General features: G+C 40.5%; 2 protein-coding genes across 2 annotated transcripts; both read right to left on the bottom strand.

Annotated features, from left to right (window-relative positions):
• Positions 1-99: 99 nt before the first annotated feature.
• Positions 100-2,321, bottom strand: LOC142639535 (uncharacterized). Its single transcript, XM_075813696.1, has 4 exons — positions 1,960-2,321; positions 1,682-1,819; positions 1,378-1,558; positions 100-498 (listed from the first exon to the last, which is right to left on the bottom strand). Exons 1-4 carry the CDS (start codon positions 2,319-2,321, stop codon positions 100-102), a joined length of 1,080 nt encoding a protein of 359 aa, XP_075669811.1.
• Positions 2,322-8,588: 6,267 nt separating this feature from the next.
• Positions 8,589-9,168, bottom strand: LOC142638210 (uncharacterized). The gene has a single exon (XM_075812228.1). It carries the CDS (start codon positions 8,923-8,925, stop codon positions 8,656-8,658), a length of 270 nt encoding a protein of 89 aa, XP_075668343.1. The 5' UTR covers positions 8,926-9,168; the 3' UTR covers positions 8,589-8,655.
• Positions 9,169-25,383: the final 16,215 nt, after the last annotated feature.

Below are 25,383 nucleotides of genomic sequence, written 5' to 3'. Positions count from 1 at the left end.
AATCCAAGAGGTTGGCAGCCCTGTCTCCACAAGTATCACAGCTTTCGGACCATATGTCATTGAGAAAGGTGTTTCTACAGTAGAGCATCATGGAGTAGTTCAATATACCCATAACATGCTCGGAAGCTTTTCTGTCCATCGTCCCTTCGAATCGTCAAGTCTCCTTTTCAAGCCATTCACAATAGACTTGTTGGTCGCTTCAACTTGACCATTGCCTTGGGGATAAGGTGGACTCAAATACCTATTAGTAATCCCTAACTTTAAGCAGTTTCTCTGAAACGCCTTGCTATCGAGTTGCAAACCACTATCTGATATGAGAACTTTCAACACACTGAACTGCGTCACAATGTTCTTCCATACAAATCTTTTAACATCCGTATCTCGAATGTTTGCGAATGGCTCAGTTTCTACCCACTTAGTAAAATAGTCTGTTCCTGTTACCAGCCACCACCCATTACCCATGACCCTTGGAAAGGGCCATACTATGCCCAACCCCCACTGGACAAAAGGCCACGGGCTGGATATAGGGTTAAGAGGTCCCCCGAGTTGATGAATGCTAGGAGTAAACCTCTGGCACTAATCACACTTTTTAGAAAATTCCAGCGCTTGCTTGTGCATGTTCGGCCACTAATATCCCTAAGTAAGAGCTCGGTGTGCTAACGACCGGCCTTCTTTGTGACTTCCACATATTCCTTCATGTAACTCTTTCAGAAGTACTTCAACTGTCTCGGGGTGTATACACAGCAAATAGAGTCCTGAATATGACCTCTTATATAACTTCCCATCTTCAGAGACCTAGTACCGCAGAGACCTACACTTAATTTGGTCGAACTCTTTCTTATCCTCGAGCAAACTTCCATTCCAAAGATAGGAAACTACAGGATCCATCCAACTAACGGACAGATGTATGGTTAGGACTACGACATTGTTGGAGGGAGTTAAACTAGAAAAAGGTAAAAGTTCAACAGACACAATCCTTGGAAGTGGATCAACCACTGTACAAGTTAGAGTGGCTAGAGAATCAGCATGACTATTGCCACCCCTAGAGATATGTGATATCTCTAATTTCTTGAACTGACACTTCATTATTCCGACCTCCTTTAAGTAGCTTATCATTCTCTAGTCTTTGGCTTCGAATTCTCCCGTGACTTCATTAACAACCAACTACGAATCACAATACAACTATACACTATCTGCCCCAATTTGTTTCGACATTCTGAGCCCCGCAAGGAGTGCTTCATATTCGGCCTTATTGTTGGACGCAGGGAAACCCAGTCTAAATGACTTCACAACTCTAATTCCTTCCGGAGAAATAAGTATAATCCCAACCCCTGCTCCTTGGCAATTCGACGCCCTATCTATGTACACCTAACATACGCTTTCCCGAGGTTCCATTGTCTTGCCCTCGTCTATCCTTAAAATTTCAGACTGCTTGGGTGTGAATTCTGCAATGAAGTCTGCCAAGACTTGCCCTTTGATAGAGGTTCGGGGCTTACATTGTAAATCAAAGGCTCCCAAAGAAGCCCCCCACTTAGCTATCCTCCCCGTAAAGTCTGACCTATTAAGCAATGATTGGAAGGGGTGCTCAATTAGCACAATTACAGTGTGGGCTTGAAAATAGTGGGACAACCTCCGCACAACATGAATTATTGCTAGCGCAGATTTTTACAAAGGTAGATACCGTGTCTCTGCTTCCACAAGAGTCTTATTGATATAAAAGATTGGGTTTTGAATTCCTTGATCCAACCTTAACAGAACATCACTCACCGCACAATCAATTACAGTTAAATCCATATACAGCATTTCTTCAGGAACTGATCTGATAGAATGGGAGCCCGAGACAGGTACAGTTTCAACTCCTCGAAAGCTTGCTGGCATTCATCCGTCCACTGAAAGCCTTTCCATTTCTTCAACAACTAGAAAAAGGGTTGACATCTATCCGTAGACTTGGAAATGAACCGATTAAAAGCCGCGGTCATCCCTGTAAGTCGCTGGACCTCCTTGGGACTCCAAGGTGATTTTAAATTTTGCAGAGCTACAATTTGGTCCGGATTAACTTCTATACCCCGATGCGTCACCAAGTAGCCCAGAAACTTTCCCGAGCTAACCCCAAAGGCACATTTTGAGGCATTTAACTTCAAATGATGCTTCCATAGTGTCTCAAACGAATCTGCGAGATCCGTGAGATGATCCTCAGTAACCTTACTCTTTACTACCATATCATCGATGTATGCTTCCATATTTCTTCCCAATTGCTCTTTGAACATCTTAATTACCATTCTTTGATAGGTAGATCCTGTATTCCTCAACGCAAATGGCATGACCTCATAATGAAAATTATCGGTGGAGGTAACAAAAGAAGTCTTCCCTGGTCCTCGGGGGCCAGTGCTATCTAGTGGTATCCCTGGAAAGTATCAAGAAAATTCATCCTGGGCTGCCTAAAAGTTGCATCAACAAGCTGGTCTATCTTTGGCACTAGAAAAAGATCTTTAGGACATGCCTTATTTAGGTCCTTGAAGTCGACTCATACTCTCTACTTCCTATTCTTTTTCTTCACTACCACCGTATTAGCTAACCATTCGGGATAGTAAACCTCTTTGATTGCCCTAACTTCTTTAAGTTTGTCCACTTCTTCCCTCACTGTCTTAACATGTATATCTGAGGATCTACGAGGCCTTTGCTTCTTTGGTATACAACGAGGATCAACGTTAAGTCGATGACCAGATAAAATCTGGATCCACCCCGGGCACTTCATATGGGCTCCATGCAAACACATCTAAATTTTTTATTTCAAACAAGACTAACTCTACTTTTTCCGACATTGGGAGTTTAGCTCCTACCTGGAAATACTTGTCCCCAAAGTCAATATGTATCATCTCAAGCTACTCACAAGTATCCTCAGGCAGGGACTGTAACTGCTACAAGGGATTTGCTGACCCAGACTCGGCCTCCTACTTATGCCCTACAGCAACTATCTGGCACTTCCAAGCCATAGATTGATCTCTGTGTATTTCTACAATGTCATGCTCAGTTGGAAATTTCACCTTCTGGTGTAAGGAAGAAGGTACCCACCAATAGAATGGATCCAAGGGCGTCCAAGGATTGCCATGTAGGGAGAGTATGAGTGTACTACTATAAAGTGGACCATTTCTTTTCTTCCTTCCACTTCCACGGGTAGGGTCACCTACCTAGTTGGCACAACAATGCTTCTGTCAAAGGCCACCAGGGGACTATCATACTTCGTCAAATGCTCGGGAGTAAGTCCTAACCTTCATACAGATCATGGTACATAATTTATGCCCGCTCCCCTCATCTATCATGACTCTTTTAACATCAAAACCCCCAATCTGCAATGTCACTATTAAGGCGTCCTCATGGGGTTGAACAATACCCTGCAAATTTTTTCTCGTAAAGTCAATGCTTTCAGCCTCCCAGCATCTCCTCTTAGGCACAGGTCCCTCTAATTCTGAGTCAGAGGTTGTGTTCACAGTTAACACCCTAGGTGGTGCCTTAACAGTCTCCACCTGCTTCCTATCTGCATGTATTACCCCTATAAGTCCCCAAGCTGGTGTCAATGTTCATGAGGTGAAGCCACCTTTTTGGTCTTGTAGGCGTGAGACATCCCGTAATAAGAATTCTCCCAAGTATCCTGCCTTCTCAAGCTAGCGCAAGTGTTCCTTTAAGGTTCAGTAATTGTCAGTCATATGCCCACAATCCCTATGATATGAGCAATAAAGACTCTAATTTCGTCTGGTTATGTCCCCACTTATCTTGTCCAGCCAACGAAAGTATGGCTGATTCTTTATTTTTTCCACAATTCGATATACATGCTCTTTATACAGTGAGTTAACCAATTCAAACCTTGGTTTCTAAGCCTGGGAAAAGAAATCCCTTCAAGGTTGAGGAGCTTGCTCCACCTTAATCTCTTTCTTCTCTCATATAGGTACCTTTGCTTTAGGTTTATCTTGTAACTGATCATCCTCTAGTCTCTTATATAACTCTACCCACTCCATCAGTTTGTTCATATCTGTAACTAACTTTAAGGCCCTCAAGTCAGAATCAATGGGAAGGCCCACCCTAAGGTACTTGCAGCAGTTCCCCCGTTATCTCCCCTGATCTCATTATACAACTCTCAATAACGATTCGAATAAGCTAGGGTCTCTCCCTCCTTCATTACTAACGTGGGGAGTGAGGAAAATGGTTTCAAGGTCCTATTACATGTCACAAACCTGGCCCCAAATGCTTTGATAAGCTCTTCATAACCCCGGATAGCCCATTTTTCTAGTTCGTCAAACCATCTCATAGCTATTGGACCCAGGCTAGAAGGAAAAATTTTACACATCAAGGCCTAATTCTTAGAGTATATGGCCATGCTTTGATTATAATGACTGACATTCTCCATGGGATTCATCTTGCCATTATAAATTGTGAAAGTCAGCCTAGTAAATCTCTTCGATAAGTCGGTTTTCTCTATTTCTTCCTAGAACGAAGACTGAGATATTTGATGCAAAGCCATGCTTATGGCATCCTCACTAGAAACATTCAGAGTTGCAAAGACTTGAGAATGAGGAACTAGTCCTTTCAACCTCTTTCCCCCTAGCTCTTCCCTTCTACTCTTGTAAAGAGGTGGAGAAACTGTTTTCTCCCTGAGGAGAGTTTTTTCTCGCTCCTTATGAGAATAGGGTGATCTCCTATCCCTCTTTCTATTCTGATCATCCCTTCAGCGCTCATCCCCTCGAGAGTGACTAGGTGCCAGACTTGGTTTTCTCTGGTGACGCAACTCCTTGTCTTTACGGTGTAGCAAATCTTTATCCTTCTCAACATTTCTTTGCAACAAAGCCACTTGCTCTTTCAACCTCTCCACCTCCACGTCCCTATTCGCATAGGATGGGCCCTCCACATTGGTAGCCAACCCCTCACGTTGCAAAGGTGGACTAAGTTGTCGTTGAGTCTCCTTATGAACTTCGGACGTCTCACATCGATCCATGTGAAAAATTCATCTGAAATACTAGGTCGCTCCAAGTGTGCGGGACCGCTTCGTGATCAGTTAGCCATGGTTTCAGACAACCCAACTCTTGAGTCTTCTACATGGTAGAGTGATTCCCACAGACGACACGAATTGTAAGGACATTGAAATTAGTCCTCGAAGTACACTCCTCGGGATTCACTATAAAGATCCACACAATCCAAATACAAGTAAATAACAGGGAATAAACACTCTACAGTGGATAACATAAGCAGTGGGTTTCTTTCACCATTAATATGCTACCGTTACTATTACAAATTCTCAAGTGCATTCCCGCAATGTCACACTTAGTGTTTCTCCCTTTCTCTTTCTTATTTTTCTTGCATAGATTTCTCTTTTTCTTTTCCTTTTTTAGATCCCTTGCCTTTTGCCTCTCTCCACCTTTTATAGCTTCAATCCTTGTTCTTATCATTACAGCTGTTATGTTCCCATCTAGAGTTTCAAGGATATTTCTTCCTTACTTTATCAATTTCTTCACCTTCTTATCCTCAAATTTTGACTACCCAGGAGCTACGTGTACTGCTCAAACTATCTTATGCGTAATTAATGTGGCAAAGGTCAGGTAAAAACCCCCCTCATAAATGTGGAGGTAAAGATCTTCTTTCTTCTTGCGCCTTCCAAGAGTTTCCCATAGTTATTAATGTCTTCCAGAGGTCATGCATTGATTATCCGCGCTTCATGCCTCGGATAAGCTAATACTTTCCCTTTTCCGCAGGAACAAGCTGACCGTAGTACTCAACCTTGTCCTCAACATCTAGGACGATCTAGCTTTCAACTCTTTTATGGATTATCACCCTTTGAGCTTTCCCCTCATCACACTGGTCAGGCCCAACTACTTTCCCGTGGCCTAGTAACTTCTTGGGCTTAAGGCCCGAGTAGAGACTACTCCACTCCCCACAGATACTATATTTATATTTCATTTATTAATTTCATTTTGAATCTTAATTAATTTTTACTTGAATTATAAATAAATAAAACTTTGTTCTTGTTTTGACTCTCTTAAAGACAAAATTATTGTTCCACCCATAGGATCTCCCCCCCCCCCCTTTATATTTTTTTTTCCCTTAAGTAATAAAAGAATTAAAATTAAAATTTTCTATTCTAGCCTTTGGCCCCCAAAATTTCATGAGCTTCTTTCTTTCAAAACGAAAAATGTGTTGAATTTTCTAAATTCTACTACTATTCAATAGGTTCTAGCTTCAAGAAATCAGACACAATACCCTTGACCTTGTAATTTAGGGGCAGTGCCAGAAAGGGGGGGAGGGGAGGGGGCACCTACTTCCCTTGACTCCTCCTAAAAAGTCTATTATATATAAATAGATATATATATATATATATATATATATATATATATATATAGATATATATGCTTATGTAAATTGAGTTAGCTCTGGCATAGAATAGAAAAACAAAGAAACAATTTTCCTAAACGAACTGTACATGACATGAAATAAATAATAAAATAACAAATCTTCCAATTGAGAAAGTCTTAAAACACAACAAAATCTCACAATATTTTCACAATACTCTTGTTTTTAGTTGAGATGAATCTCAAAATAATTTATTTTATTTAATTCTGACCAAGGATGTACTAACACCTCAATTTATTGTAAAAATATTGTGAGATTTTGTGGTGTTACAAAAACAACTCTTCCCACTTTAAACAATTTGACACAAAATAAATGTCACCAAACTAAACTTGTTAAAACTGTTTACACTTATGACCAATATTAACTCTTTTTATTCTTTTCTTTTTTTACTTAACTAAATTTCCTTCTTTTCTCGTTTGAAGTTTTGCCATGGAGCTCTAATTACACATAATAATAATAATAATAATAATAATAATAATAATAATAATAATAATGTCTTGTCCAGTACTAAAGCATTAAAATGTCCATTACATTTTTCTCCTTCACCTCTTGCATTTTCATAGTTTCAAAATTTGAGTTTTTACCATAAATTCAAAATTTTAAATGATTAAAAGAATAGAGAAAAGTTGAAATTTATTTTCTCAATTTATTTTGAGAAATCAAATTAGGTCTCTAAACTTTATGTATATAGATTAATCACTTACTTTGATAATTGATCATCAATACTATGAATTAAATATTTTACAATTGTTTAATTTTAATAGGCTTTGTACGATAATTATTTTTTGTTTATAATTTTATTATTAACATCAATTAATAATTTTAGGTTTTTTTATTATTATTATTGTCTTTTGATCTTGCCCCCTAAACTAAACTAAAATTCTAGCTCTACCACTGCCTTGTATTAATATCTAAAGACTCGTTTGGTAGAGTAGTTTTACAACATATTTTCATTTTTTAAACAACATTACACATTTTTTCACCCACACATATTTTCAAAAAAACACAAACAACATTACCAAACCGCCCTAACCCTCCTGAGCAACAAATTATGGCTTCGTCCTTACTGGTGACGGACAGGGTGGCAATTTTCATAAAATGCTTATCTACTTCTTGTCATTCTAGAACTCATCCAAAACTCTACAGAATCCCCCCAGGGGCAGCTCTACATGCAAGCCAGGGTGGTCATAGGACCATCCTGACTTGCAGAAAAATGTATATATACACTTACTAAAAAAATATTATATGCTAAACTAACCTATTGTGACTACTCTAATAAAAATTTTGAACACCTTGATTTGAGAATTACAAGAATTTGGGTTCAACAAAAATAAAAGTAATGCTACTACATTCACAACATTCTCACAATAATTTTACAATAAATCTAATGTAGTAAGCTGTTACTGATTCTAATTTGGACCAAATACTAATATTATTTTTTTACCCACCAATAATAGTTTTTTGCATAAGATATATTGTAAAAATGTTGTAAATAGAGCATTACTCCAAAATTAATTCTGCCTCCAAACATAATTCTAATTTAATCCTGTTTTTTTTTAAAACTTAAATGACAACAATAAATATTAGCTCAAATAACAACAAACATAAATCAAACAAAAACAAGATCAAACAACAACAATTGAAAAAATTATTCAACAAAAAACCTATTATAAAACAAAAAATATATAATTTGTTGCTCATTCAACCTATTCAATAAAAATAATTTCTAACTTCATTTTTCTTTAAAAAATTGTATCAATAAAAACATTGTGATAATTTAAATTTCTTAATAACCACCCTAAAAAAAATTCTTACAGTCGCCATCCCCCCCCCCCCCCCCCCTTGCATTTTCTGATTGCAATTTATTTTCATCGTTAAAAATCGAAGAAAGATTTTAATCACGTTTCTTGTAACAGAACAGATACCATAAAATGGCTAAATAAAAATCATATGAATCTCTCTCAGTTCAGCTTTATCCTGATCAAAATATAACAAATTTAAATCATTAACCCAAACTTACCTATAAAAACGAAGATAGAAAGCAAAGAGGAACATGTCACAAATATACAAATATTAGCAATTCTCGGCAAAAATATATGACTATAAAGTTGAATACTAAAAAGCTCCGACTGCTGTCCTAAATCGACCATTAGTAAAATGAAATTGGTAGGGATAAGTATAACAGACAAAAATTTAAGATGAAGCGATTTATATTCATTCAAAACTTGGCCTTATATTTACAAGAAGTGTAGGAGGGGATCAGTTGGGACCCCAACAACTCAAATACATGACTTTTCTCAAAGACTCTTCACTCTGCTTTAGCTTCTCGTTGTTCACTTTACTAGATATAGCCGAGGAACACTGAGCTGAGAGTTTCTTGGCTTGATAGTATGATCTGATATTGTTCTTCGCAAGCTGTTGAAGTGACCTTAGAGGATAGTTCCATCTGCAAACACCTTGGTCTTTCAAAGCCTCAACTGCACCAATACTTGCTGCCACCATCCAAGAAGCTTTACTTGTTGCACTCATACTTCTTTCTTGCTCTAAATTGGTACTGAGAAAAATGGAAATTTGGAAGTCGGATGATGAAAAATAGATTTTGGGTTTTGAATTTTGAATTTTGAATTTTAAATTTTGATGGTTCTCAATGTAAGGGAAGGGATCTTATATAATGTGTGAAGATAGTGGCAGGTGAGAAGATTTTGGGTGCAAAACTATAGGTAGTTTTGCCAGCAGTTTGGGAGAAAACCCTGGTATTGGGACTCCAAAACCATTTGCTTAGCTCATACGGTCACTCAGAACAGACAAAATAATAGATAAGGAACCGACTAATACAAGTGGGCATGACTAATAGATAAAGAAATGATAGGTGGGGTTGTTATTATGTTATTTTGTTTTAAGGCTAAAATGTAAAATTAATTTTTTTAACTTTCTTTAAATTTTATTTCAGTTTTTTAATTTTGCGTTCATTCATTTTAATTCTCTAAGTTTCAAATTTATTCAATTAAGGTATTTTCGTTAATTTTTATTAAAACTTTTTGAAAAAATAAATCTGGAAAATATATTTCAATCATTTATTGCATTTTTTTAATTTAAAAAATTTGAAGAAAAATTTATAAAATTGAAAAATTAACCACAACATATAACAAAAGTTGATAAAAAAGCCTTAATTGAATAAACTTGAAAGCTAGAGGACTGAAATGAACAAACGCAAAGTTAGAGGACTGAAATGAAATCTGAAGAAACTTAGAGGGTCAGTTTTGCATTTTACTCTTTGTTTTATTATGAAGGAGACTACAAGTGGCTTGCTTTCAAGTTTTAACCATTAACCCACCAATTCTATCTAATTGAATCCAACCGACACTAGTTAATTTTTCATGGGTTGAGTGGGATTGGTAGTAAATCTTTTGAAGCTTGAGTTTAGATTGGCAAAATTTTAACCGGATAATCTAAAAGGACCCAAACCATACTATTAACAATTTATGTAAAGTTATGCTTTTTACATAGCACATATGTTGGTTGTATTCTATGACAAAAGTGTTATAATTTATTATTATTATTATTATTATTATTATTATTTTTTTTTTTTTTTGTATTTTGTAGGATTTAATTGTAATGGGTTTAGTATTAAATTAGTGAAGATTGCTAAAAACAGTTAATCTTGTGACTAGCTCGCAACTGCAACACTCGCGAAAGGCCAGGTGAGGAACACATGAGGAAGTTCAAGAGTCAATGTGTTTTGCGACTTGGCCAACTCGCTAGATACACTGACCAGCTGAATTTTAAGTGTGACTTTCCTACCTTTCACCTAGGGTTGTCTATCCTAATTCGACAACCAACCCACCAGCCCAAAACGGTTGACCTAGATCGAAAACTGTCAGACCTAATGCCGGTGATAGTCGACAATAGATCTCTACTTCTAGAAACCGAAACCAGCAAGTCAATTGGCAGGTCTACATATGAAGAAATACTCCAACTGACCTCCCCGCTGAAGCTCACCACTCTCCAATCCTCCCCCTTTCTCTAAGACGTAGATTCGGCAAAATCTGTTAAGATCTGGACTGATCTAGATAAGATTCATTGAGATCCAGCCAAATCACAACAAGATCCATTAAGATCCAACGCGATCTCGACAATGTCGAGATCTGTCAAGATCCAACCAAATCTCGATGAGATTCGTCGAGGTCCGGCCAAATCTTTGTGAACGCTCTACTCCGTCGGTTTCACCCAAAACCAACCACCATAGACTCAAACCAAGACTGACTCACCATGAGGTTTCCAACAGTCGACGGCGGGTTAGCTTGCCTTCCACCCAAAGTTGTCGGGTCGATTTTGGGTTGGTACAAACTCAACTCAGACCGACCCATAAACAGGCCTACTTTCACTCACACTATATATACCCTTATTACCCACAAAATTATAAGAAAGCTAAACAGATAGAAAATCCTAGAAAGACGTTTCTACAACACCCACTTTTTAAAAAGAACTACTCATCCTTAAGTAAGAATTCCTTTGTAGTCTCTTTTCCTTCCCCTCTCCCAGTGTCATACCTTGAGAGGAGATTTTATCTAAACATAATCATTCAAAGTGTAGAGGGTGTTTTGGAACTTGGGAAGAATTAGGTCTTCGCCAAAATAAGACAGTGAAGCTTGGCAATGCAATCGAGCGGTATTGCGAGATCTAGGAAGTTAGTGAAGACAAGACTCGGAGAAGTCCGTTGGTAGCTGGAGCTTGGAGGGCTTAAGTATTTTGGGTAGATTAAGCTTGGAGGGTCTTTTTAGTTATCCTTGTACACCAACTTATTCACCAATGTATTATTTTGGCTTAGAAGGTCGCGGAGAGGTTTTTACACTTAGTCCTTTGATTTTCCTCTTTGAGAACACATCGCGATGTTATCTTGTGTTTGCATTTCTTCCCTTACTTTTTGTGTTTTATACTTAATTGTTAATTATGTATGCCCATGCACTAAGTAGTAGTTTCGATTTATTGCACATTGATTACTCTTATTCCGCATCTAGTTAAGTAGATTACAAGCAATTAAGCAGTAATTTAAAAATTGGGGGTCTTAATTCGCTCTAGTAGTTTTACTATCTAGCTTTCAATTTTAAAATTATATGCTTTATAAATTGATGTACCTTATTTTAGGGTTGTTTAAATTTGTAGTTTTGATTTACTTTGGTATTTTGAAATTAGAAGTTGAATGAAAACCACCCTTCCATTTTATTAGGCCAAAGAAAATTGTCACAATTAAAAATCACATAACCTAACCGCGATCACTACATGTTGTAAAGGGTTCGGGATTTACAAACTCAGAGTTTGGATTAGATGAAAAGTACCATAAACCCAAAGCCCATATGATCAATGCACACCCACAATGTAGGAGATGATATATTATGAGACCAACCTTTGTTTGAGGCCATGTTTTGCTTTTTTATTAGTAATAAAGGGAGGTCTTAGAACATATAGATGCATGGCTTTTAAAAAACACAAATTGATTCCATCATTGTAATTGAAAATTTTTAATCCTGATTATAAAAAATGTTCAACGTTTTGCTACGATACAAATTAGTGAAACCTAGTATAAACTATAAAATCTAGAGGTCAATTTTAATGTTGTGATAGTAAAAGATTGTATCAAATCATCTCAATTCCTTGGGTCTATTTGAGTTAACTATTTGTAAAAGCACGTCTTTCATATTTATAAATAATAATAATAATAACAACAACAACAATAATAACAATAAAAAGTGACTTAAATTTTGCATTTTGAGAAATGTGATTTTTAAAATCAATATATATACACACATACACACACGCACACACAAACACATAAGCAGAGACCTCATACAGGAAAGCATGAGGTCCTGCTAAGTGGTGTTCTAATTTTGCATTTAACATTTTTTTTTTTTACTTTTTTCATTAAGTTTTTTTTTATTGTTACTCAAAAGTTCACATTAACTTATCTTACTGTTATCTTATTAATATTTATTAATTGTCTAAGCTTACACCACACATTTCTCTATTCTTCATGTCTTTTAGCATGCCCACCGTTTTAGTAATTTTGAAAAAGCAAAAAAAAAAAAAATATATATATATATATATTAAGGACTACTAGTAATAATTAACCACATAAAGCCCTAAAGAGAAATAAAGAGACACAAAAATATTGTGGATTGTTAAATAAAACGCATATTTTCACTATATATTACCAAAATAAAATACCTGAGACTAACAAAACATTTGAAGGAGAGATAAAGAGGAATTTGAGGGGTCACCACCTCCATTATACTGGCCTCCCACCACCATCAAGACGTCGAAGCCCATACATGTAATTTTTTTTTTTTCCTTTTAAAATTAGGGGCTTAAATATGATTTAAGTTTGGATAATTTGGTTGGGTAGTTTTTGTTTTGGGTATATAAGTAGAGAGAATATTTGGTGCCCAATGTAAAGCCATATTCAACCATGGTTTAATTTTAAATTATCTATAAGATACATGAATACATATTTGCCCACATTATGTCTTAATGTCGCACTATCGATGAGTAGAAGATGGTGAAAGAGTTGGGCATAAATTAGTTGATTTTCATGGTCCCATTACTTTTTGCATTTATATTTGGTTTTATGATTTTTTTTTTTTAAATAATCTTACCTTGAGAAGGCTACAAATATGCCGTGAAACTACTAAACTAATTTTTAATATCTTAAAATGTATATGTTTTTTTACTCTAATTTAGTTTACTTTTTCTTTATAATATATTTACAACATTATCCAAAACTGTCTTACATAAAATATCACAAAATTATTTATGCATTGCACGAGCAACTTACTAGTTACATATAATTGTTTGTTTAAACTTTCAACTCATGCAAAGGTGGTATTTTTGTCAAATGAGTATTTGGAGAATGGTTGTCTAAAACTATTCTTTCAGGTGAAAATTACCAAAAATGACTTATAAGACCAACATTTGATCGTAACCAATCTATAAGACTAAGGTGGAGTTTGGATAGGCGTTTCTGCGTCCGCGTTTTGTGTTTTTTTTTTTTTTTTTTTTTTCCTCCAACCGCAAGTGTTGACCCAATTTTCTGTGAACAGTGCATTCGTGCACTGTTCACGGACCCACAAATTTTACTTTTCAGCAACTTTTTCATTAAAAATGGGTCCCGCGGTACTATTCACACATTTTAAAATTATTTTGCTACAGTGTTTTCAGTTTTCAGTTTTCAGTTTTCAGTTTTCAGCAATAAGTTCTATCCAAACGGACCCTAAGTGTTGATTTTAAAAAATTAAAATTAAAAAGATTACACAGGGAGGGTGAAGACACCACACCTCCTTGTGAAGTATTTGACAATTTTGAATACACAATTAGGAGAAAAAAAAAAAAAAAGGAATTGTTTGGTACTTGTTTTTCTCGCATGTGTAAGATGACTTTATAATTTTGAATTATTATTGATTATATTTTTTTTATGCCATAGTAAATTCTCAATCACAAAATTTAGATCATTGGTTTAGTAAACATACAGTGAAATTGCTTATTCTTAACTCAACTTTGAATTCTCAAAAGGCACATGAATCTTATTAGAGTTGATGATATTTATTTACCAGTTACTAGGTTTTATATGCAAGGATTCACAAATTATGAAAAAACTAGTGTTGAAAATGAAACTTCACCATGTAGTTGGACATTTGCACTTCAAAAACATTTGTTAAGTAATTTTTATTCGTGCCATTGCCAATGGCTGTTATGAAGTTGAAAATCAATAAATTATTAATATATTTTCAAAGTGGTTGTGCTAGTACTTACTCTTCCAATTTTTATTACAAACTAGTCGGAAACCCGTGCGATATAAAGGAAAATTTTGCCTTAAAGTATGTTGGTCTCAAACTTTGCATAAAAAGTGTAAGTGCACAAGTGCACCTGGCCCCAAGAACAGTTATGGGCCCAAGCCCAATGAGCCTTAAACAATATGAATTTGTAGAGTGTGGGCTTGAAACCCAGGTTAGAAGTGTGTGGGGATTAAATGACAAACTAAAGATGGCAAGTACATGGAAACAACAAGGAATATTGTAAATCGTCCTCCTCGGATGTAAGCCGAGGGCTGTTCTTATATTATATCTTTCTCCTTGTCTTTTTTCTTTTTAGGTTACAAAAAGTCCGTCCCCGTTTCTGTTCCAGGTTCCTCCTTAAATACTCCTCTTTTTAATACTTTGTACACGTGTTGCCCCAACTCCTCCCTTAGCCTAGATATTTCTTTTCTTAGTGCCTTTGAACAGTAATTAGAAGTTTCCCTTCCACTGTTCAAGTGTCACTTCTCCATTAATGCGGCCAGGGTGGTAGGTGCAGGGTCTTTAATGTGGAGGTAGCAGCCTTTATCTTTGACATTTCTCCAACACCGGTGCTTCTGGGGCATTCTAGGGTTCACCCCTTTTAACCATTGGTTCTGTCCGTGTCCTTTCCTAACTTTTACCATGAAATCCCAGGTTCTTCGGTGTCAGTCCAAAGAGAAAAATCATCCTCAGCTGGACCCTCGGACCCTCGGCGTATGGGCCGACCCGTAGTACTAACAAGTCCTAAACCCAAGAGCAGGTCGGCCTTCCTTAGCATGACCCAACGGCCCATATTCCTATCAAGGTCTTTTTACTCCCCACAATAGCCCCTCAAAACTCTAATTTTCGACATCCGAGGAGAAAAATAGGGTTTTGATCCAACGAGGATCCACTCCACACACTTTATAAGTGATAGCACGTGGGGAAATCGTTTCGCGTCCCAGAAGATGCCACTTGGCGGTTTTATTTTCAAAAACGCGCGCATTTATTACTGTAAGTTACTCTTTGTCTCCCATGTTCAACGGTGAGATGGGCATCCAACGATCCTCGTTGCCCCACGAAATTTTAGGCGGGACAAATATAATTTCGAGGCCGCCTTTTCGCACGTCGTGACGCTTCGGGAACCTGCGCCTTCATTTAATTCATTAGGGATCAATCCCATCAAAACACCAACAATCATTCTTTACCAGCAGAAAACCGTGGGAACCCGTACCTTCAACTTTGTAAGTTCTTGCTCTCTCTATTCTTAACCTTTTATCCTCGGATACAGTCCTCGGCTGTCTTTGTAAATATTCTCCCTTTTAGAGTTTAGCCCTTTGTTCTTTTCTAATGGGTAGGCTTAAGTGTCTAGTTGATACCGCCGCTGGGATGGAAGGCTTCAGGGCCAAATACCATATTCCCAGCGATATAGGGTTAAAATATTGCCCGGCAGAAGTCGTGGCCGGTTCTAGGAAAGAGGGAGAGGTTATCATCCCTATGATAGACTTTATAGAGGGTGGGATGACCCTTCCAATGAAACCTGTAACTAGGGAGTACCTTCGCAACCACCGGTTGTGTCCCGATCAATGCCTCCTAAACGTTTTTAGAGTTTTGGGTAGTGTGGATGCTCTAAACGAGCAGATGGGTTTAATCCTCACATGGCACGATGTCGTGTTCCTATATGAGTCCCATAAACTTTCTAAGGTAGGTTATTATATTAAGTCTCGATCCAGCACCGTTAGGCTAATCTCCTGTCTGCCCAAATCCAACAAAGGCATGAAGGACGACTACTTGATCGTGTCTGGGAACTGGCACGACGGCCTCCACTGCCCAGTTGAGTGGGGGGATCCAGGTGCGATGCCGTAGGATTAACCTCCCCACAACACAACTTCTTCTAACACACACAGAAATGCGTATTCGTAATTACTTAAACTTGTTAAATATCTGTGTGAATCTGACCAGGTTTGTTTGTTTTGATGTCTTTTTTGCAGATAAGCAACACGTGCGTCCTCGTCTGAGTCACTGTAACATCGCAGATCTAAACCGAGTACTTCGCTCCGAGGTGTTCGTTAGCGAAGACTTACAACTCCGGGCTGCTCATCTCATTCTAGGGTACACTCCCCTTTCCTCGGACTTCCAGGAGATAGAAAACGCCATAATTGCGGGTGACCGTAGACGAAGGAGGATAAACGTAGCTCGGCCCCACTTTCTGGACGACCGTGACCTCCCGGACGCTCCTAACACCGTTTTATACAACCAGCCTATAGCAGCAATTCCCCTTACTGTGCACTCACAAGCAACTGTCGTTCCAGAAGAGCAGGTGTCTTCTTCGCACACACTTGACGACGAGATAGATCAATTCCATCTCGAAGACACCGAGAGACCTCGCGGGAACCAGTTTGTGATACTTTCCGACGAGGAGGAAGAAGCCACCGAGGCCTCTGGAATTGCAGGGTTTGTGGTTGCCCTACCCGAGGATGGATCTGAAGAAGACATGGGAAGAATGCAGGGTCTTCTCACCAATAGGGCTGCTAAGGCTGTAGAGAAAAAGACGGGGACGTCTCAAGTTCCCCCATCTTTACCACCTCCCCCTCCTCCAGCTGAGCCAAAACTTTCAGCCGAGGATCCTAAGAAGAAGAGGAAGGGGGATAATGAGGGGAAAATTAATAAGGACCCCAAGAAACCACGACAACATCTCCCACCGGCCCAGCAGCAGAAGCTGGACAAAGGCAAGGGCAGGGCCCGTTTGGTTGAAATCGGGGAATTCAGAGACGAGGCTGAAGTGCGCCGAGCACCGACCACCTGGTCCCCCGATCTAAGACTGGACGGCGCACCCATCTCCTGCCAGTCCAGTATAAGGGCGGTTCAACAAGGCCATGCCCACCACCTGGCCGAGGTTTTGGAACGCCCTCTCCTGCTGCCCAAGGACATGAAGACCTTGGAAAAAATGGGCCAGCCACAATTATTTCTCTCACTAAAAAGAGACTTAGCGCTGGTAAATTTTTCCCTTTTTTAGGACGATTCCACTTTTAACAATACTTATAAGTAAGTTTGTTTTTTAATATTCTTAACTCCATCATCCTTTGTTACAGGCTATTCAGGAGGTCTTTGTAGCCGAGAAGTTTATAGAAGACACTCGGAAGGTAGCCAGAACTGAGCTCGAAATCAGGCTGGAAACTGAGAAGTCCTTGGGCACAGCCCTTGCTGAGAATGAGAAGTTGACCTCAGAGGTGGCTGATCTGAGGAGAGAGAAAAATGGGGTCGAGTCAAACTTGAAGACCATGAAGACCCAGATAGAAAGACAGCGCAAGCTCCTTCGCGAAAGAGATGAAGAGCTCTCCCAAGCTCAAAAGGAGTGCTCGGATCTGAAGAAGGAACTGGCGTTGATGAAGGAAGAAGCCAGCTCCTTCCAACTCTCTCTTCAAGCTGCCAAGCAGGCGAGTTTCGAAGAAGGGGTAGCAACCACAGAAGAGCAGCTGACAGAGGAGTTCGCGGCTTTATGCCGCGAATACTGTCAAAAAGTATGAGGGGAAACTTTAAACGTAGAAGGAGTTCCTCTATCTTCGGATCTGAGGAAGTCCGAGAACGTTTGGCTTCCCCTGGAAATACAGGAGATTGAAGAGGCTCATGCTGCCACTCCTACCCCTGAGACAACTCTTCCTGCTCTACCTCCGGTGGTCCCACAGCAAATTCCCGATCCTACAGAACCTTCTGGTTCCAACAAAGAGAAGAAAGGAGGAGGGGATGCAGAGAAGGACCTGAACCAGACAGTAGAGCCCAACGTCTTTCCAACAAAGACAGCAGATAAGGGAAAGCAAGTTTTGACCCCCTTTGAGCTGGAGTTGAGGGAGACCGAGGGCACTAGTACCTCTCAGCAAGACCCCCCTACAAAAGCTTAAGGCCTATCTTTAGGACTTCTCTTTTTCCATGTTTGAACTATATATATGTAATGTATATTTGACTAATTAATGAAGAACAATTTCATTTTGCTTTTCACTTGGGTTGTATCCGTTTTACTTTACTTTTTTTTGTATTTATTATAAAGATTGCCATTAGCACATAACAAAAATTTCTCAGAGTAAACAAATCTAACTCCAAGGATTGCACAATCATAACTTCCACATAATCATATGCACATTATTAAAGGTTTAACAACAGGTGGTATGGTTGAGATATTTAAACAGTGCCTTTGATTAAAAAAGGAGAGAAGATCTTGTATAACGATTAAACCCTTGTAATGTACAGCATCCTTTCTAGTAGGATGTAAGGTCCGAGGAACATTCCTTACACAAATTTTCTTGACATTTAAGGATATAAGACTTAAGATCGAAGTTAATAAACAGCAACGCATTAACACCCAGGCATAATCAGAAGTTAACTTTAATAAAAGTCGTAGTCCGAAGATAAGTCTTAACCAATCTTTCGTTTAATTCTTAAAAATTGTAACTTCAAATGTTAATTTTCCCAAAGTAGGAGGTCTGAAGACCCGGCATAACTAAGGTTCTGTTTAACAAGTGACAAGACATCAATTTCCACAAGGTTTGTGATCCGAAGACGACACTTAACCAAGTTTCTGTTTGATTCTTAAAAATTGTAACTTCAAATGTTAATTTTCCCAGAGGAGGAGGTCCGAAGACCCGACATAACTAAGGTTCTGTTTAACAAATGACAAGACATCAATTTCCACAAGGTTTGTGGTCCGAAGATTGCACTTAACCAAGTTTCTGTTTGATTCTTTAGAACAGTAACTTCAAATGTTAATTTTCCCAAAGTAGGAGGTCCGAAGACCCGGCATAACTAAGGTTCTGTTTAACAAGTGACAAGACATCAATTTCCACAAGGTTTGTGATCCGAGGACGACACTTAACCAAGTTTCTGTTTGATTCTTCAAAATTGTAACTTCAAATGTTAATTTTCCCAAAGTAGGAGGTCCGAAGACCCGACATAACTAAGGTTCTGTTTAACAAATGACAAGACATCAATTTCCACAAGGTTTGTGATCCGAGGACGACACTTAACCAAGTTTCTGTTTGATTCTTAAAAATTGTAACTGCGAGCATCAGAGCTGCCCATAACTTTGAAATATTAATTAACAAAAGCTCATTTCATTAATAATAATACCTTCTAAGATTATTTACATTCCATGGACGTGGTACAATTCGTTCGTCTAGGTCGGCTAGCCTATACGACCATATGCCTGCTATTGAAACAATGCGATAGGGGTCTTCCCAGTTAGGTCCCAGCTTACCCCAAGCTGGGTTCTTAGAAGTGCCTACAACTTTCCTTAATACAAGATCTCCAAGCGCAAGTGGCCTCAGCTTCACGTGGGCGTCATATCCTCGTTTTAGCTTCTGCTGATAATAAGCCATTTGGACCATAGCTGCCTCACGCCGTTCATCAAGTAAATCAAGATCTTTCTCTAGAAGTTCCTTGTTATTCTCTGGATTAAAAGAACTTGTCTTTAGAGTAGGAAAACCAGATTCGAGTGGTATCACCGCCTCGGCTCCATAAGTCATAGAGAATGGCGTTTCTCCAGTGGACCTGCGCGGAGTGGTCCGATACGTCCACAGGACATGAGGGAGCTCTTCTACCCATTTGCCTTTCGCATCATCCAACCTCTTCTTGAGCCCGTTGACTATGACCTTGTTAACGGCCTCAGCCTGCCCATTTCCTCTAGGATAAGCTGGGGTAGAATATCTATTTGTGATACCCATGTCACCACAATATTGCCTAAAGGCGTTGCTGTCAAATTGAACGCCATTGTCTGAGATAAGTGTATGCGGTATACCAAATCTAGTAACAATATTTTTTCATATAAATTTCTTGGAATCAACATCTCGGATATTGGCTAAGGGCTCAGCTTCAACCCATTTAGTGAAGTAGTCTGTTCCCACGAGCAGCCATCTTTTGTTGCCAGCAGCTCTCAGAAATGGCCCTACAATGTCCAAGCCCCATTGTGCGAAAGGCCAAGGGCTGGAGAGAGGGTTAAGAACCCCTCCAGGTTGATGGATATTAAGGGCGAACCTCTGGCATTGATCACATTTTCTGGCATAATCCTGAGCCTCCTTCTGCATATTAGGCCACCAGTAACCCTGAGTCAGGGCTCTATGAGCTAAGGATCTTCCCCCAGTGTGGCTCCCACAAATTCCTTCATGCAGTTCCTCCAATAATGTTTCTGTTGATTCAGGGTGCACACACAACAAATACGGTCCTGAAAAGGATCGTTTGTATAGCTTTTGGTCCTCAGACAACCAGAAACGCGGCGCCTTTCGACGTACCTTTTCTGCTTCAGCCCTGTCTTCGGGAAGGATGTCATTTTTAATAAAAGATATGATCGAATCCATCCAACTAGGACTAGCCCTTATCAGATGGATGCGAGGCGCGTTAGCAGTTACAAGAGAAGGTTCTACCAAATCCTGAACGAGGATAACCCTTGGTAAACCTTGAGCCGAGGATGTTGCTAACATAGCCAAGGAATCTGCATGAGTATTTCCACTCCTAGAAACGTGAGCTAGGGCAAAGGAGTCGAATTCAGCCTGCTGGCGTTTGACCTGGGCCAAATACTCCTGCATTCTGGGGTCTCTAGCCTCCATGGTCCCCATAACCTGGCCTACCACTAACTGAGAGTCTGAGAACACATGGATTTCCTTGCCACCCATCTTATGTACCATCTGCATGCCTACTAAGACTGCTTCATACTCGGCCTCATTGTTAGTAGCCGAGAAGGCCAATCTCAAAGATTTTTCGAAGACAATTCCTTCAGGGGACATTAGAACAAGTCCAACACCAGACCCTTTTTGATTAGCAGCCCCATCCACATAAACTCTCCAAGTCGAGGGCGATACGGCTGTGATCACACCAACTGATTTTTCACCCATGTGTGGTTCTTTTGAAGTTTCTTCTAACAATGGTTCAGTAAACTCTGCCACCAAATCAGCGAGGACCTGTCCCTTTACCAAAGTGCGAGGCTTGTATTTAACATCAAAGGCTCCCAAAATGATTCCCCATTGTGCCACCCTGCCAGAATAATCAGCACTACGCAACACAGCCTTGAGAGGCAACTAGGTCAAAACAACCACAGTATGAGATTGGAAATAATGAGGAAGTTTGCGCGTGGCGTGGACTACAGCCAGAAGCGCTTTTTCCAAGGGCAGATAGCGCACCTCGGCCTCATTCAAGGACTTACTAACGTAGTAGATCGGTCTCTGCACTCCGTTTTCATTCCTTAGAAGGACTAAGCTCACCGCGTGAATAGCCACGGCCAGATAAGCGAATAAAACCTCGTCCACCTCAGGGCGAGATAAAATGGGTGGCCGAGAAAGATATTGCTTAAGCTGTTGGAAAGCTAACTCGCAGTCCTCGGTCCATTGAAACCCTTTCCACTTGTTCAACAACTGAAAGAAAGGACGGCACCGGTCAGCTGACCGAGAAATAAATCTATTCAACGCAGCAATCATTCCAGTCAATTTTTGAATCTCTTTTGGGTTCCTAGGCGGCTGCAAATTCTGAATAGCCTTAACCTGCACTGGGTTTACCTCTATGCCCCTATGAGTAATCATATATCCCAAGAACTTGCCAGATCCCACGCCAAAAGAACATTTGGAGGCGTTAAGGCGCAACTTATACTTCCTTAGCATCTGGAAGGTGTCGGCCAAATCTGTCATGTGCGAAGGTACTGTCTTACTCTTCACCACCATATCATCCACGTATACTTCTATGGTTTTCCCGTTCAAACATTCGGGTCATCATTCTTTGGTAAGTAGCCCCAGCATTTTTTAACCCAAATGGCATGACCTTATAATGATAGTTCCCGGTTGGAGTAATGAAAGCAGTCTTCTCCTGATCCTCTAACGCCAAGGGAATTTGGTGGTAACCCTAGAAGGCGTCTAAGAAACTCATCCGAGGATGTCCGACAGTAGCATCTACCAGTTGATCAATCCGTGGCATTGGGAACGAATCTTTAGGACAGGCCTTGTTCAGATTAGTAAAGTCCACACATACTCTCCACTTGCCGTTCTTCTTTTTAACAACAACAGTATGAGCCAACCATTCAGGGTAGAAAACTTCTTTGATAGCCCCCGCCCTTTTGAGTTTAAGAACCTCTTCCTTCACAGCCTCAGAATGTTCTTGGGAAGATCGCCGAGGTGGCTGCCTCCTCGGAACAATGGCAGGATTGACGTTTAAACGATGACAAATAAAGTTCGGATCTAGGCCTGGAGCCTCATAGGGGTCCCACGCAAAGACATCTAAATTATCCTTCAGAAATTTCAACAACTCCATTTTCTCTTGGTGTGGCAAACGTATGCCAACTTGGAAGAACCTCTCTGGATCATCTGTTATTACAAACTTCTCTAACTCCTCACAAATAGCCTCATCTTCTGTCATCGCTCCAGGTGCCTCCGGAGCTGTTAATTGCTATGACTCCTGGATGGGCAAGGTTGATGACTCAATTTCTGACTGACGAAGCACCGCAGCCGATATGCATTGCCTAGCCACTACCTGGCTGCCGAGGATTTCCTCAACATGCTCCCCCGAGGGAAATTTCACCTTAACATGTAAGGTAGAGGAGACAGCTCCCAAAGCGTGCAGCCATGGCCTGGCGAGGATGGCTGTATATGGAGAGTACGCGTCAACCACAATGAAATCTACCTCAACCATTTCTGTGCCGGATTGAACGGGTAAACGGATCTGTCCCTTCGGCACAACGGCCCTCCCTTCGAAGCTTATAAGTGGGGAGTCGTAAGGAGTCAGATCTTCCAACTCCAACTTTAACCCCTTAAATAGATCAGGGTACATGATATCTGCACCACTGCCCTGATCTATCATCACCCTCCTCACATCATAGTTCCCTATCCTGAGGGTAACCACAAGAGCATCGTCATGGGGTTGGATAGTCCCTATTTTATCCTCCTCGGAGAAACCCAAGACGAGTAAAGTGCCCTTTAATCTCTTCGGCCTGCTACCCACATCCTCGGCCTGAGGATGGGAAACCGCCATCACCCTAGTAGGACCTGAGCCGGTCCTGCCAAGTGCAGCGAAGATAACATTAATTGTTCCCAATGCTGGCCGAGATGAACTGTTCCTCTGGTTGTTTGAACCAACTTGACTGACCTGCCCAGTGGGCTGACACAAGTGCTGCTTTAACTTTCCTTCACCGACGAGCTGCTCTAGATGGTTCCACAGGGTCCGGCAGTTCTCGGTAGTGTGGCCCACATCCTGATGGTACTGACAGAAAAGGTTTTGATTTCTTCTCGCAGGGTCCCCTGCCATCTTGCCGGGCCATCTGAAAAAGGGCTCTTTACGAACTTTTTCTAATAACTGATGTACTGGTTCTCGGAACACAGTATTTACAGCCTGAGGTGCTGCCGAGCCGGATTGTCCGAAGTAATCCCTCCTCGGCTTGTTGTTGTGATATCTGTCCGACCTGAAATCCCTTCTCTCCTGCGGGATAACCTTCTCCTTCCCTTTCCCCTGCTGCTGGTCTTCCTCTACCCTTTTGTATTCATCAATACGATCCATAAGACGGCGTACGCTACGTACGGGCTTTTTCGTCAAAGACTTTCTTAGGTCGTGATCAGTAGGGAGACCCACCTTAAAGGTATTAAGCGCCACCTCATCAAAGTCGCCGTCTATTTCATTAAACATCTCCCAGTATCGGTCGGAGTATGCTTTCAGTGTCTCCCCTTCCTTCATGGCCATGGATAGCAAAGAGTCCAATGGCCGAGGGACTCTGCTACACGTAATGAACCGCGAAGCAAATGCCCTAGTTAGCTCGCCAAATGAGCCTACAGATCCCGATTTGAGACCGTTAAACCATCTCATAGCCACGGGTCCCAAGCTGGAGGGGAAGACTTTACACATCAGAGTCTCGTTGTGAGAGTGCACTGCCATCCTTTGGTTGAAGTGACTCACGTGCTCCACCGGATCAGTCCGGCCATTATAGATGGTAAAGGTGGGCTGGGTGAACCTCCTGGGAAGCCTCCCTCTCTCAATCCTCCGTGAAAACGGAGATTTAGAGAGCTGGTGCAACGCCCTACTCATGGTATCGTTGCCTAAGCCCCTAGAACGAAGCTTCTTACGTCTACGGGTTGGCTGGTCGTCCTCCTCACCGGAGGATGTTGCGCTGGTGGGGGAACATGACCTTGAACTGTAGCCAACTCCCCTGTCCTTCTCTGAGGAAGAACTAGACGAGGATGGGGAAACCTTACGTTTAGCATGGCGTAACTTCCTCTTCAAACGATTGATTTCCTTCTGCATGGATTTAGAACCCTCATCGTGGGTAGTGCTACCCCCTCCATGAGTATGGCTAGCCCCTGGGTATTCTGTATGGACGCTTCCCTCACGATCCCTACGATGTTCAAGACGTTCGAAATGATCTTCCGGTTGTGATCCTTGTGACTCTGCATGGTGAGAGCCTAAGCCTGCCATAATATCCCTACCTCTTCTAGACTAAATTCCCACAGACGGCGCCAATTGTAAGTGCACAAGTGCACCTGGCCCCAAGAACAGTTATGGGCCCAGGCCCAATGAGCCTTAAACAATATGAATTTGTAGAGTGTGGGCTTGAAACCCAGGTTAGAAGTGTGTGGGGATTAAATGACAAACTAAAGATGGCAAGTACATGGAAACAACAAGGAATATTGTAAATCGTCCTCCTCGGATGTAAGCCGAGGGCTGTTCTTATATTATATCTTTCTCCTTGTCTTTTTTCTTTTTAGGTTACAAAAAGTCCGTTCGTGTTTCTGTTCCAGGTTCCTCCTTAAATACTCCTCTTTTTAATACTTTGTACACGTGTTGCCCCAACTCCTCCCTTAGCCTAGATATTTCTTTTCTTAGTGCCTTTGAACAGTAACTAGAAGTTTCCCTTCCACTGTTCAAGTGTCACTTCCCCATTAATGCGGCCAGGGTGGTAGGTGCAGGGTCTTTAATGTGGAGGTAGAAGCCTTTATCTTTGACATTTCTCCAACACCGGTGCTTCTGGGGCATTCTAGGGTTCACCCCTTTTAACCATTGGTTCTGTCCGTGTCCTTTCCTAACTTTTACCATGAAATTCCAGGTTCTTCAGTGTCAGCCCGAAGAGAAAAATCATCCTCGGCTGGATCCTCGGACCCTCGGCGTATGGGCCGACCCGTAGTACTAACAAGTCCTAAACCCAAGAGCAGGTCGGCCTTCCTTAGCATGA

The sequence above is a fragment of the Castanea sativa genome, chromosome 6 (genome assembly GCF_040712315.1).
Source record: "Castanea sativa cultivar Marrone di Chiusa Pesio chromosome 6, ASM4071231v1".
NCBI lineage: Eukaryota > Viridiplantae > Streptophyta > Magnoliopsida > Fagales > Fagaceae > Castanea > Castanea sativa.
Note: the sequence above shows the minus strand (reverse complement) of the source record. Positions and strands in the feature narration are given on the sequence as shown.